This window comes from Chiloscyllium plagiosum, unplaced genomic scaffold (genome assembly GCF_037043375.1).
Source record: "Chiloscyllium plagiosum isolate Xiang-an unplaced genomic scaffold, Cpla_swu_hap1 HiC_scaffold_26, whole genome shotgun sequence".
NCBI classification, from domain to species: Eukaryota; Metazoa; Chordata; class Chondrichthyes; order Orectolobiformes; family Hemiscylliidae; genus Chiloscyllium; species Chiloscyllium plagiosum.
This window is the reverse complement of record NW_028270164.1, coordinates 11,205,214-11,217,679: the sequence shown is the minus strand read 5'-3', so window position 1 is coordinate 11,217,679 and position 12,466 is coordinate 11,205,214. Positions and strand designations below refer to the sequence as shown.

The 12,466-nt window shown below is 43.4% G+C and overlaps 1 protein-coding gene across 2 annotated transcripts in view; it reads left to right on the top strand.

Moving 5' to 3' along the window:
• The window catches only part of eps8l3b (EPS8 signaling adaptor L3b), a 77,708-nt gene that overhangs the window by 22,641 nt on the left and 42,601 nt on the right, over nucleotides 1–12,466 (top strand). For both annotated transcript variants that reach the window (XM_043716449.2, XM_087973472.1), the window contains exons 3-5: nucleotides 1,033–1,114; nucleotides 8,517–8,593; nucleotides 11,566–11,630. In XM_043716449.2, coding sequence (XP_043572384.2) covers nucleotides 1,053–1,114; nucleotides 8,517–8,593; nucleotides 11,566–11,630 — 204 coding nt within the window. In that variant the 5' untranslated portion in view covers nucleotides 1,033–1,052. The remainder of the gene's footprint in view (nucleotides 1–1,032; nucleotides 1,115–8,516; nucleotides 8,594–11,565; nucleotides 11,631–12,466) is intronic.

Here is a 12,466-nt window from a genome sequence, read left to right as displayed (position 1 = left end):
GCCACAAGAACCCCACACGAAGGAAAGAAACTTGCACAGCTACAGGATGGAGTGGGGAAATAGATCTCCACCCATTGCAAGGTAGAGTGCTACTTCAGAATCCATTCTGGGGAGAACCCACCCAACATTGGCTCAATAATCTATCATTCACCTGTACCTTAAGGTTCCTGAGGTAAGTTCGTAAAATAATCTACTACAGTAGCACCGTGGCAGCTAGTGGAATCTCACTCCGACTCAGACTTACTCAGGATGCAGAATGGCATAGAGCCAGAATTGACCTGAACGTCTAATCTGGAAATGGAATGGGAGGATGACTCTGTACCCCATAGAGAAAGACAAAGCAATGGGGATTAGTCAGGGATGGGAACAAAGTACACGCTTCAGAGAGAAGATAGGGTAGCACTTGGAAAGATAGGGAGTAACAGGCACCCTGCCATTTTCAGAATGTTTGATGAACAAGGGTCTCATCTGAGATGGTTGTGTCCTTACCTTTGGGCCAACAGGTCTGTGTTCAAGTGAGACTTGCCATGGAGAATGGGCACTAACATGTCTTAAGCATTGATATTAAAAAGGTACAGGTAATTTGGTATAAGCTAAGTTGGGCATTTCTTTCTTGAGAGAAGTTTTTTTTAAAGAAAAGAACAGCCTTTTCAAATAGATCTCACCTATTACAGAGAACCAACATGTACCTGATTGTCCCTGTGGCTTCCTCCTGTGACCTAATGACTCTATGACTCTTTAGAAATAGTTCTTTAGTAAGTACAATATAAAATTTATTAGCCAATGCATTTACCTATCGTCCAAAACTTGGCAACATTTACTGCAATATCACATTTACCAACTATCACCCATGATTAGTCTGAATCTGATATAGAAACTAATTTGCTTTTGATCTTAACTCTCTCATCTTGCCGTACCAAACCTTCTGTTGCTTTTCTCAATTCCTTCATGTATCCAGACACCTGTACCATTCCCATAATTCCTGTCAACCAGGAAATGGATAATATTAATGCTGACTCTTTTCCTTTGCAGGATCCTGATCAGTGATAGCAATGTACAGAGATTATGGCAATCAACCTATTCCAGATTATGATGAAAACAATTCCCAGACCAAGTATGTCTCTGAACTTACATTTACTATGCATTGCTCATAACTATAGCTTCTCCCAGATGCTGTGATCCAGTGGTACTGCCATTTGTTATTTGAGGTTGATGCTGGGGATGTGAGGTAAAAACAATGACTGCAGATGCTGGAAACCAGATTCTGGATTAGTGGTGCTGGAAGAGCACAGCAGTTCAGGCAGCATCCATCCCACTGGTACAGAAAATCTTGGTATGATATGAGTTAGCATATGTTGATTGCATTTTCATCTCAATTTGGGGTTAGAATGAGGTAGAAAGCTTTTGTTTAACTTCATAAGTAACAATCTTTTCAATCATTTAAGATTCATTATTCATTTACTCTTATTGAAAAGAAAGTAGTCAGGTTAAGAAAAACTAATCTCAAACAGACCCATTCAGGATGTAGGGTGGCATAAAGCTAGAACTGACCCAGAAGCCTTACCTGGAAATGGAATGGGAGGATGACTCTGTACGACACAGAGAAAGACAAAGCAATGGGATTCGTCAGAGATGGGAACAAAGTACGGGCTTCACAGAGGAGATGGGGTGGCAGTTGAGAAGATAGGGAGTAACAGGAACTCTGCCACTTTTGGAATGTGTGATAAACAAAGGTCTTGCTTAAAACAGACCATTTCAAAATTTGAGTAATGTACTGCCCAATGTATAAATATCTGATCAATCCTTTCTGAGGTGTACTTGTCCAATGTTTGCTCTATAAACTATCACTGACCTGTACCTTGAGGCGCCTGAGATTATTTCATAAAATAATCTACCACAACAATGCCACAATAGCTGGTGGAATTTAAAAGGATCTTGTCACATGACGGTATGGTCCTTACCTTTGGGCCAACAGGTCTGTGATTAAGTGTCACCCACCATGGAGAGTGTGCGCTAACATGTCTTAAATGCCAATATTAAAAAGACACAAGTAATTTGCTGTAAGGTGAGAAGGCATCTTTCTCAAAGAGACTTCTTTTTTTAAAGAAAAGACTGTTCAATTGTGTGTTATGACACAGCTGTGAGAACTTAAACTCAGCCATTCTGGGTCAGAGGTCAGAGGACATTGCCATAGCAACACAAGACCCTGGCACCAGAGAGACAATTAGTTACAGAGCTTGAGGGGCAGTACATATGGCTCAATGAAGTCAGAGAGGCAATTATCCAGGTGGTATGTGCATCTGCTATGGTGTCACTCAAAGGATAGTTACTGATCTGCAATTAACATTTCTACAATTGAAGTATGGTAAGAAGACCAGACTCCCATAGGGCTGCTGTCTCATTAGAGAGAGATGACTGGTGGTGCATTTAACCTGCCTCATGCGAGGTGTGAGGTTGAATAAACAAGATCTTCATGGTAACTTCATGGTGTGATAATTGAACTCATTTTTTTAGTGTTTGTAGTATGTTCAATGCAGAGTGGAGGAGAGCATGCCATGAGCAGCATCAGGAATACATGAAAAAAAGGTGAAACTACCAAACAGGACTTCTTGCATACCAAACAGTATAAGCAGCAAGTCACAGTCAGACCTAACCAATCTCACAACCAACGGATGAGATCTAATCTCCGCCGTCCTACTACATTCAGTCATGAATGGTGGAGGATGATTAAACAACTCATTGGAGGAGGAGCCTCCACAAATATCCCATCCTCAACAATGGAAGACCCTAGCACATCAGTGCAAAAGGTAAAGCTGAAGCATTTGCAGCAATCTTCAGCTAGAAGTGCCAAGTGGATGATCCATCTTGGCCTCCTCCAGTGGCAGGAGAAAGTGAGGACTGCAGATGCTGGAGACCAGAGTTGAAAAATGCGGTGCTGGAAAAACACAGCAGGCCAGGCAGCATCCAAGGAGCAGGAGAATCGACGTTTCGGGCATAAGCCCTTCTTCAGGAATGAGGCTGGTGTGCCAAGCGGGCTGAGATAAAGGGTAGGGGGTAGGGAATTTGTGGGAGGGGCGCTGGGAATACGATAGGTGGAAGGAGGTGAGGGTGATAGGCCAGAGAGGGGGTGGGGGCGGAGAGGTCGGGAAGAAGACTTCAGGTCGAGAGGGCGGTGCTGAATCCAGGGGTTGGGACTGAGATAAGGTGGGGGGAGGAGAAATGAGGAAGCTGGAGAAATCTACATTCATCCCGTGTGGTTGGAGGGTTCCTAGGAGGAAGATGAGGTGCTCTTCCTCCAGGCGTCGTGTGGTCAGGGTCTGGCGATGGAGGAGGCCAGGAACCTGCATGTCCTTGGCGGAGTGGGAGAGGGAGTTAAAGTGTTCAGCCACGGGGCAGTTGGGTTGGTTGGTGGGGTGTCCCAGAGGTGTTCTCTGAAATGTTCCGCAAGTAGAGGGGACCACATCGGATGCATAAGATACAGTAAATGATGTGTGTGGAGGTGCAGGTGAATTTGCGACGGATATGGAAGGATCCATTGGGGCCTTGGAGGGAGGTGAGGGGGGATGTGTGGGCGCAAGTTTTGTACTTCTTGCGGTTGCAGGGGAAGGTGCCGGGAGTGGAGGTTGGGTTGGTGGGGGGTGTGGACCTGACGAGGAAGTTGCGGAGGGAGTGGTCTCTCTGGAACGCTGATAGGGGTGGGAGGAGGTGTAATCTAGGTAGCTGTGGGAGTCAGTCGGTTTGTAGTAAATGTCTGTGTTGAGTCGGTCGCCCGAGATAGAAATGGTGAGGTCTAGGAAGGGGAGGGAGGAGTCTGAGACGGTCCAGGTAAATTTGAGGTCGGGGTGGAAGGTGTTAGTGAAGTGGATGAACTGTTCAACCTCCTCATGGGAGCATGAGGTAGCTGCGATACAATCATCGATGTAGCGGAGGAAAAGGTGGGGGGTGGTGCCAGTGTAGCTGTGGAAGATGGACTGTTCCACATATCCGATGAAGAGGCAGGCATAGCTGGGGCCCATGTGGGTGCCCATGGCTACTCCTTTGGTTTGGAGGAAGTGGGAAGATTGGAAGGAGAAGTTGTTAAGAGTGAGGACCAGTTCAGTCAGTCAAAGGAGGGTATCAGTGGAAGGGTACTGGTTGGGTCAGTGGGAGTGGAAGAAGCGGTGGGCTTGGAGGCCTTTGTGATGGGGGATGGAAGTGTATAGGGACTGGATGTCCATCGTGAAGATAAGGCGTTGGGGGCTAGCAAAGCAAAAATCAAGGAGGAGGTGGAGGGCGTGGGTGGTGTCCCGAACGTAGGTGGGGAGTTCTTGGACCAAGGGGGACATGACAGTGTCGAGGTATGCAGAGATGAGTTCGGTGAGGCAGGAGCAGGCTAAGACAATGGGTCGGCCGGGGCAGTCAGGTTTGTGGATTTTGGCAGGAGGTAGAAAAGGGTGGTGCGGGGTTGTGGGATTATGAGGTTGGAGGCGGTGGATGGGAGATCCCCTGAGGAGCCTCATCTTTTGCCTAGGAACCCTTCAACCACAGGGGATGAATGTAGATTTCTCCAGTTTCCTCATTTCCCCTCCCCCCTCCTTATCTCAGTCCCAACCCCTGGATTCAGCATCGCCCTCTTGACCTGCAATCTTCTTCCCAACCTCTCCGCCCCCAACCCCTCTCTGGCCTATCACTCTCACCCTCACCTCCTTCCACCTATTGTATTCCCAGCACCCCGCCCCCAAATTCCCTCCTCCCTACCCTTTATCTCAGCCCGCTTGACACACCAGCCTCATTCCTGAAGAAGGGCTTATGCCCAAAACGTCGATTCTCCTGCTCCTCGGATGCTGCCTGGCCTGCTGTGTTTTTCCAGCACCACATTTTTCAACTCCTCCAGTGGCCCCCAGCATCACAGATACCACTTTTCAGCCAGTTCAATTCACTCCATATAATATCAAGAAACAGTTGGAAGCACTGAATACTGTAAAAGCTATGGGCCCTGACAACATTCTGGCAATAGTACTGAAGACCTTTGATCCAGAATTTGCTGATCCCCAGCCACATTTTTCCAGTCCAGTTACAACCTTGACATCTAAAATGTGGAAAGTTACCCAGATAGGTCCTGTACACAAAAAGCAGTAAAAATCAAACCCAGTCAATTGCTGCTCCATCAGTCTACTGTCGAACATCAGGAACGTGATGGAAGGTGATTTCAACAGTACTATCGAGCAGCACTTGCTCAGCAATAACCTGCTCAGTTGCACCCAGGTTGGGTTCCATTAGAGCCACTCAGCTCCTGACCTCAGTACAGCCTTTGTTCAAATATGGATGAAAGAACTGAATTCCAGAGTTGAAATCAGAGTGACAGCCCTTGACATCAAGACTGCATTCTACTGAGTCTGCCATCAGGGAGCCCTAGCAAAACTGGAATCAATTAGTATCAAGGACCAAACTCTCCTCTGGACTCACATCTGGCATATAGGAAAATGGTTATTGGAATTCAGTCATCTCAGCTCCTGGACATCTCTTCAGAAGTTGCTCAGGGTAGTGTCCTAGGCTGAACCATCTTCAGATACTTCATCAATGACCTTCCCTCCATCATAAGGTCAGAAGTGGCATGTTCGCTGTTGATTGCTCAATCTTGGGCACCATTCACAACCCCTCAGCTACTGAAACAGTCCAAGTTGAAATACAACAAGGTCTGGACAATTTCTGGGCTTGGGTTGACAAGTGGCAATTAATATTGGTACCTGATGCCAAGCAATGACCATCTCCAGTAAGAGATAATCTAACAAACGCCCTTTGACATTCAGTGGCATTACTGTCTATGAATCCCCCACTATCAAAATATTGGGGATTTCCTTTGATTAGAGATTCAACTGGAATTGTCATACTATCTTTATGTTCATACATAGGATATGGATGTTACTGGCCAGGCCAGTACACATTGCCTATCCCTAATAGCCTGGAGGGCAGTTGAGAGTCAACCACATCATCTAATGATCAATCACTCATCCGAAATTAATTAACTCTTGATTGAAAACTGTAAAATAGATTACAAGTTTTGAAACAGACGTGACAACAATCCAACTGATTTCTGTGGGAACAGCTTGCAGACTAACTGCCAAGCAGAATCACAACATTGTGCACCCAGAGGACAGGCAGTCCTTAAAGATGAAATTTATTAAAGGCAAGATGTACAAACAACAACACTGAATTCATAATTTAAAAACTGCTTGTTTATACAACTTTGAGGTGTTAAAAAATGGAGAGCCTGGTGGCAGGGTGAAGCTCCATTTTAGCACAATGGGGATATGTGGGAGAAAACAGAGCCTGCACTTATATAGCACCACTCATGACCTTAGAACACCTTCAAGTGTTTCACAGTGATTCTGAACATGGAGTACAATATATCAGGAGCTTACAAAGCAATTTGAGAAGTGTACAATTGCATCAATAAAATGCAATGAGGTTAGAAAGATAGTAATGTTGTAAGAGAGTTTGGGAGCTAGAACTGAGAGAAGGGTCGCTAATTGTCAAGCTTGCTCATATCCTAGCATATTTGGGTAAGAATTCTTGTCACTTAAAAAAATGAATTAAATATAACAAATAAATAAAACAAAGAGAGGATAGACCCTCTCTTTAGTTCTAATAGTCTAATCCTCCTCTTTGCATTCACTCTCATTTGTTGTCATTCAGTTCTGAACCCTTCCTCTCCAATGAAGTTTATTCTTAACTTTCCACAGCAAACAATCTGAATGAAGGGAGCCATTGATTATTTGTCTGAGTAAAGAGCATTCAAACCTTCTCGTCCATTCTGATACCACATAATCACACTGAACCAAATTATTCCCATTGATTAAAGTATCAATGAGGCCACAGTTCATTTCATAATCAGATCCAGGTGAGATTTCTTAAGCCTCAGCAGGAAAACCTGAGAGATCAAATAGGACACAATAACAGCTATTGGCCATTCAGCCCTTTAAACCTGTTCTCTATTTGATGTAACAGATTGAGCATTTCATTGTCATCACCCTGGCAATCAGAAATCTATCAACCTCTACCTTAATAATACTCAAAGACTGAGTCTCCACAGCCCTTTGTGATAAACAATTATATAGGTGCCCACAACCCTCAAACTGAAAAGGTTTCTCCTCATTTCATTTCTAAGTGACATTCCTCTTTATTTTTAAATTGTTCCCACTGGTTCTAGACTCTCCAACCAGTGGAAACATCTTACCTGCATCTATCCCTTTAAGTGCTTTGCAAGTTTCAATGAGATTGCACCTCATTCTTTGTGTAGATTAAGGGCCCAGTTTGCTCAAATTCTTTTCATAGGACCGTCCTATCATTCCTATGAACAAGCCAGAGAGATGTACAGCATAGAAACAGACCCTTCGGTCCAACCTGTCCATGCCAACCAGATATCCCAACCCAATCTAGTCCCAAGGCATTTTATTAACTAAGATAATATTTGATTAAGTTATTGGGAATATTCTGATATATGAAGTTCGGAATGTTCATGAGTTATTATGGCATATTCTGATGGCTTAGATTACACTTCAGAAAGTTATATCTTCAAGCTGTGTTAGAGAACCTGAGTACAGAATATAGGCTGACAGTCAGGTGCATTACTGAGGGAGCACTTCCTTAAAAATCAGATAGTGATGTTGATGGTCCACAACCACCTGATGAAGGAGCAGCACTTCGAAAGCTAGTACTTCCAAGTAAACCTGTTGGACTATAACCTGGTATTGCGTGATTTTCAAATCAGATGTGACACAGAGGGCCTGTCTGCCTCTACCGTTCAATGTTACAGATTCCCAGAGTGTCCTTCCCAAGTTTTTACTGGTTTCGATCACTTAATTAAGGTCACCCAAAACAGATTAACACAACACATCTACAGTTCATGGGATCTTACTGTGTGTGGACTCATTGACTGATTTACCTACGAAACAACAAAGGCCATCTCAAGCTGTGAGCTGCATTGGGATATCCTGTGAATGGAAAAAGTCCTACACCAATGCAGGTCTTTATCTTAGTGTTGTTTTCAGGCTGAATGATCTTGTATATACCAAAGCGAATTGTAACTAATTTGGTAGTAAAGTTGACATGTACTATATCAACCTTCATGTCTTCAGATGAAATTCCTCAGGTTGCTGGTCTAATAAGTGGCCTGTTAATTGCTAATAGCTGATGGCAATGTTACACATTTTAGTCCTGGTTTCTGTTGAGTTAGGTTAGTGCATTGAGGAAGGAGGTTATAAACTCCTGCTGACAGTCTAACAAACAACTTTCCAGCTCTCGAATTCAATGCATGTCGCCTTGTTGAGTCCCATCTGTCCATAATGAAATGCTGCTTTAAAAAGGTAGGTCACGGGCTCATACATTGATATATTGCTGCTGTCAATTTTCTCAGCTTGACAAAGCTCATTTGTGTACCCTAGACTAATGCAATGAAATAAACAATCATGAAATAGTGGGCAAGAAACATCAGCCTCTTATTTTGATAAGCATGTTGTATTTATTTTTCTCGCTAGTGGGTTTCATCCTGAAAAACCTCCATTCCAAAGGTCCCAAAGCATCTCCAAGAGACCAAGTGCCAAATCAATTTATCGTAAGTGTTAGATTTTTGATACTGTATGAGTGAATCAAGGAGATCTTAGCTATAGCCATGGCTACTTGTATAATGCAGGTCTTTAACATTACGTCTGGCATCTTAAGCATTATTCTATCTAGTCTTCTCAGATATTCCTCAACGTCATTTGGAGTGAATGGAATTAATTAAATACTGGTGTTGGCAAAGGCGGAGAGCTCAAGAGAAGGCCAAAAAGGAGCACACACATAAAACATCTGACTGAAAATGCTTGTAGTAACTTCAGCCCTGTCACATTCTGGTCTCTGTTATTGTTGATAAAAATATAGATATGTGGAACCACCTCTGCTGGTTAGCTGCCTGATTGCACACTACTGTTCTCAACTGGGTGCAGCAGAGTTGAGGAACTTTGTCCCCATTCATGGATCATTGGATTGCAAAATTCCATCAATGACATTTTGCTTTTGCTACTGAACGTGTTTTGGGCTTTCCATTTTGGTTTCCCAGGAGCAGCACAGCTTTTTCACTCACAATAGGGTCTTCCCTATCCCTCAGTTAACAAGTGGCTCAGTGATTAAAACTACTGCCTCATAGCACCAGGGGCCTGGGTACGATTTTACCCTCAGGTGTCTGTTTGTGGGGAGTCTGCATATTTTCCCAATGTCTGTGTGGGTTTCCTCCTTTAGTCCAAAGATGTGCAGGCCAGGTGTATTAGCCATGGGAAATATAAGGTAGTGGGAGTGGGTCTGTGTGGGATGCACTTCACAGAGATTTGGTATGGTCTTGATGGGTTAAACAGCCTGTTTCCACACCATAGGGATGCTATGATTCTCTTTTGCCACCAGGCTTGGCAGTGATGGCAAAGTGAGGGATTTTCTTGTTAATGAGGGTTATGTGATGGTGGATATGTCTGCTTTTGATGATGTCTCACAGAATCTAGAGCATGCGAAAGAGAAGTAGGCCATTCAGCCCATCGAAACTGCTCTGCCATTCAACAAGATCATGGCTTATCTTCCATCTCAACTCCACTTGCTGCACCATCTCAATTTTTCTTAATTCTGCTGGTACCCAAAAATCTATTTAATTCAGCCTTGAATACTCCCAATGACTTAATACCTGCAACTCAGTGAGGTAGAAAATCCCATCACTCACAACCAATTGAGTCAAGAATTTGCTCCTCAGCTCCATACTGATTGGTCGATGCCTTGTTCTGAGATTCTGATTTGTAATTCTAGATCCCTACCCAGAGAAAACAGTTTTCCAGCATTTACCCCAAAAGGTCGTTTTGGAATTGTATGTATCTTAGTTAAATCATGGACAATACGATAAATAGATGGCCAACCTTTCAGCAGTTTGTCAATTAGAATTCCTTCCAACGTGGGTCTAGATATTATACACCAACAGGAATGAAACACTGTGTTCACTCCCACTTCCAACACCTCAAATAATGAGGTACACCATGCTTGCATGCAACAAGATTTCAATAATATTTCTGGGTTAGGCAGATAAGAATCATGGAATCTCTACAATGTAGAAGCAGGCCATTCGGCCCATCAAGTCCACAATGGTGCTCTAAAGAGCATCGCACCCAGACCAACACCTCTACCCTACCTCTGTGACCCTACTTTTCCTATGGCTAATACAACTAGCCTGCACATCCCTGGATACTATGGGCAATTTAGCATAGCCAATCCACCTAACCTGCACATCTTTGGACTGTGAGGGGAAACTGGAGCACCCAGAGGAAACCCAAGCAGACACAGGGAGAATGTGCAAACTCCACACAGACAGTCGCCCAAGGTGGAATCAAATCCAGGTCCCTGGTGCTGTGAGGCAGCAGTGCTAACTGCTGAGCCACCGTGCCTCTCCAGAGCCACTGCTAAATGGGAAGTAGCACACATCATACAAATTCCAGCTCAAACAAGAGAAAATCTAACCTTCACCTCTTGATATTCAATCGTACAGCCATCATTGAAATCTCTCGTTTAACGTCTGGGGCTTGCCATTGACCAAAACTGGACTAGTCATATAAATACTGTGGCCATAACAGCAGGTCAAAGACCTGGAATTCTGTGGTGAATTACTCTTCTCCCGGCTCCCCAAAACCTGTCTAGCATCTACAAGGCATGAGTCAGGAGTATGATGTAATACTTACCACTGGCCTGGGTGAACGCAGCTTCAACAATACTCAACAGGCTCCACACTATCTAGAACAAAGCAATCCAGCTGAGTAGCACCTACATCCACCACTTACAACATTCACAAATAAAATTTGAAATTGAGAGTCTAACGATGATTATGAAACCATTCGGGATTGGCAGAACAATCCATTTTGTTCACTTTGTTTTAAATAAAGCAAAGAACTGTGGATTCTGGAGATCAGAAACAAAAACGGAAATTGCTGATAAAACTTAGGAGGTCTGGCAGCACCTGTGAAATGAAAGCAGAGACGTTTTGAGTCCACTGACTGATGAAGATTCTTCAGACTCAACATGTTAACTCTGTTTCTCTCCAGATAGTTGCTGCCAGACTTGCTGAGTTTCACCAACAGTTTCTGTTTTTGTGACTGCCACCCTTTCCTTGAGTGCCATATATGTGGCTCTAGACCCAAAACAATGTAGTTGATTGTTAACTGTCCAAGGGCAATCGAGGATGGGCAATAAATGTTGGCCAGGCCAGCAACATCCACATTGCATGAATGAATTAAAGGAAGGTTGACAGCCTGCCTTCAGACAGATGGGATTTGTTGGAGGTCTCTATCTGGTGACTTACCATCATTCCCTGGTCCAAAGGATATCTGTTGGTGGATCTTGTTCAGGGAGGTAAATAACAGCAAGACAATTTCACATAAGGAATGGCAGCATTGCAGAAGGACAGGCCAAAGCTAAACTTGTGTACACATACTGTCCTTCATGTTACAACTTACTTGTGTCGTTATTGCAATCTTGATTCTCAATGAATCCCAATCATTTCTCTCTCTTACTATTAAACAGAACAAAGAAAGGTCTATGCACAGGCTCTGAACTCCAGGGAAAATAACATTCAGTACCGGGTTGAGGTCTGTACCACCAAATATTTTAAAAATGTATAATCTTTTAAGGGAATTGCGAGGGTATAATGGGTCGGGTCCAATGCCCAATCACTTTAATGTTAGATGAATAATCAACTGTGACTCAGTTGGTAGTCCTCTCATCTCTGGGTCTATCAGAAGTATGATGATGGTGGAAATCCTATAGTTGATCACAGCATTGCAGGGACCGTACAACATGGTTTCGTTGATGCACTTTAAATGATGACTGTGACAGACTCACTTTAATGGCAGTCCATCTGCAACATGTGACAGGTATGACACAATTATAAAGTTGTAAACATTGAACATTGTGTGAAGATACTATGCCTTTAAGAAGTGTACTTTGTCCCGCTTTTGTTTTGAAAAGAGGTTTTAAGGCAGAGCTGACGGGCAGTCTATACAGAGCTATTACAGTAAACAATGTGTGAGACCTTAGTTGTTTTGTTTTGTTGGAACAATAGAAGCATTCTGAATGGGTGTGGTCAAGCTCCCACAGAACCAGGATTTTTAGTTTGTTTTTAGTTTTTCAGTAGCAGTTGTTGCTGGAGTCTCAGCTGGGTTTGGAAGCTGCAGCACATCCCTCCCTGATAGGCTCTCTCAGAGTTTTCTCTTGATGTTTCTCCTTCTCGGGGCTGCGAGAACTGCATGTGAAACAATCTCTTTCACTGACTTGGCTTTTGCCAAGAGTGTCTTTATGGGATGTTACTATATTGGAACTGTTACTGTTTAGTAGTAAAATAATCTGTTATTCTGTTAAGTTTTCAAATAGAGTTAAGTTGGTCCAATTTCCTCTTTCTTTTGTTGCATTTTAATTATAGTTATGA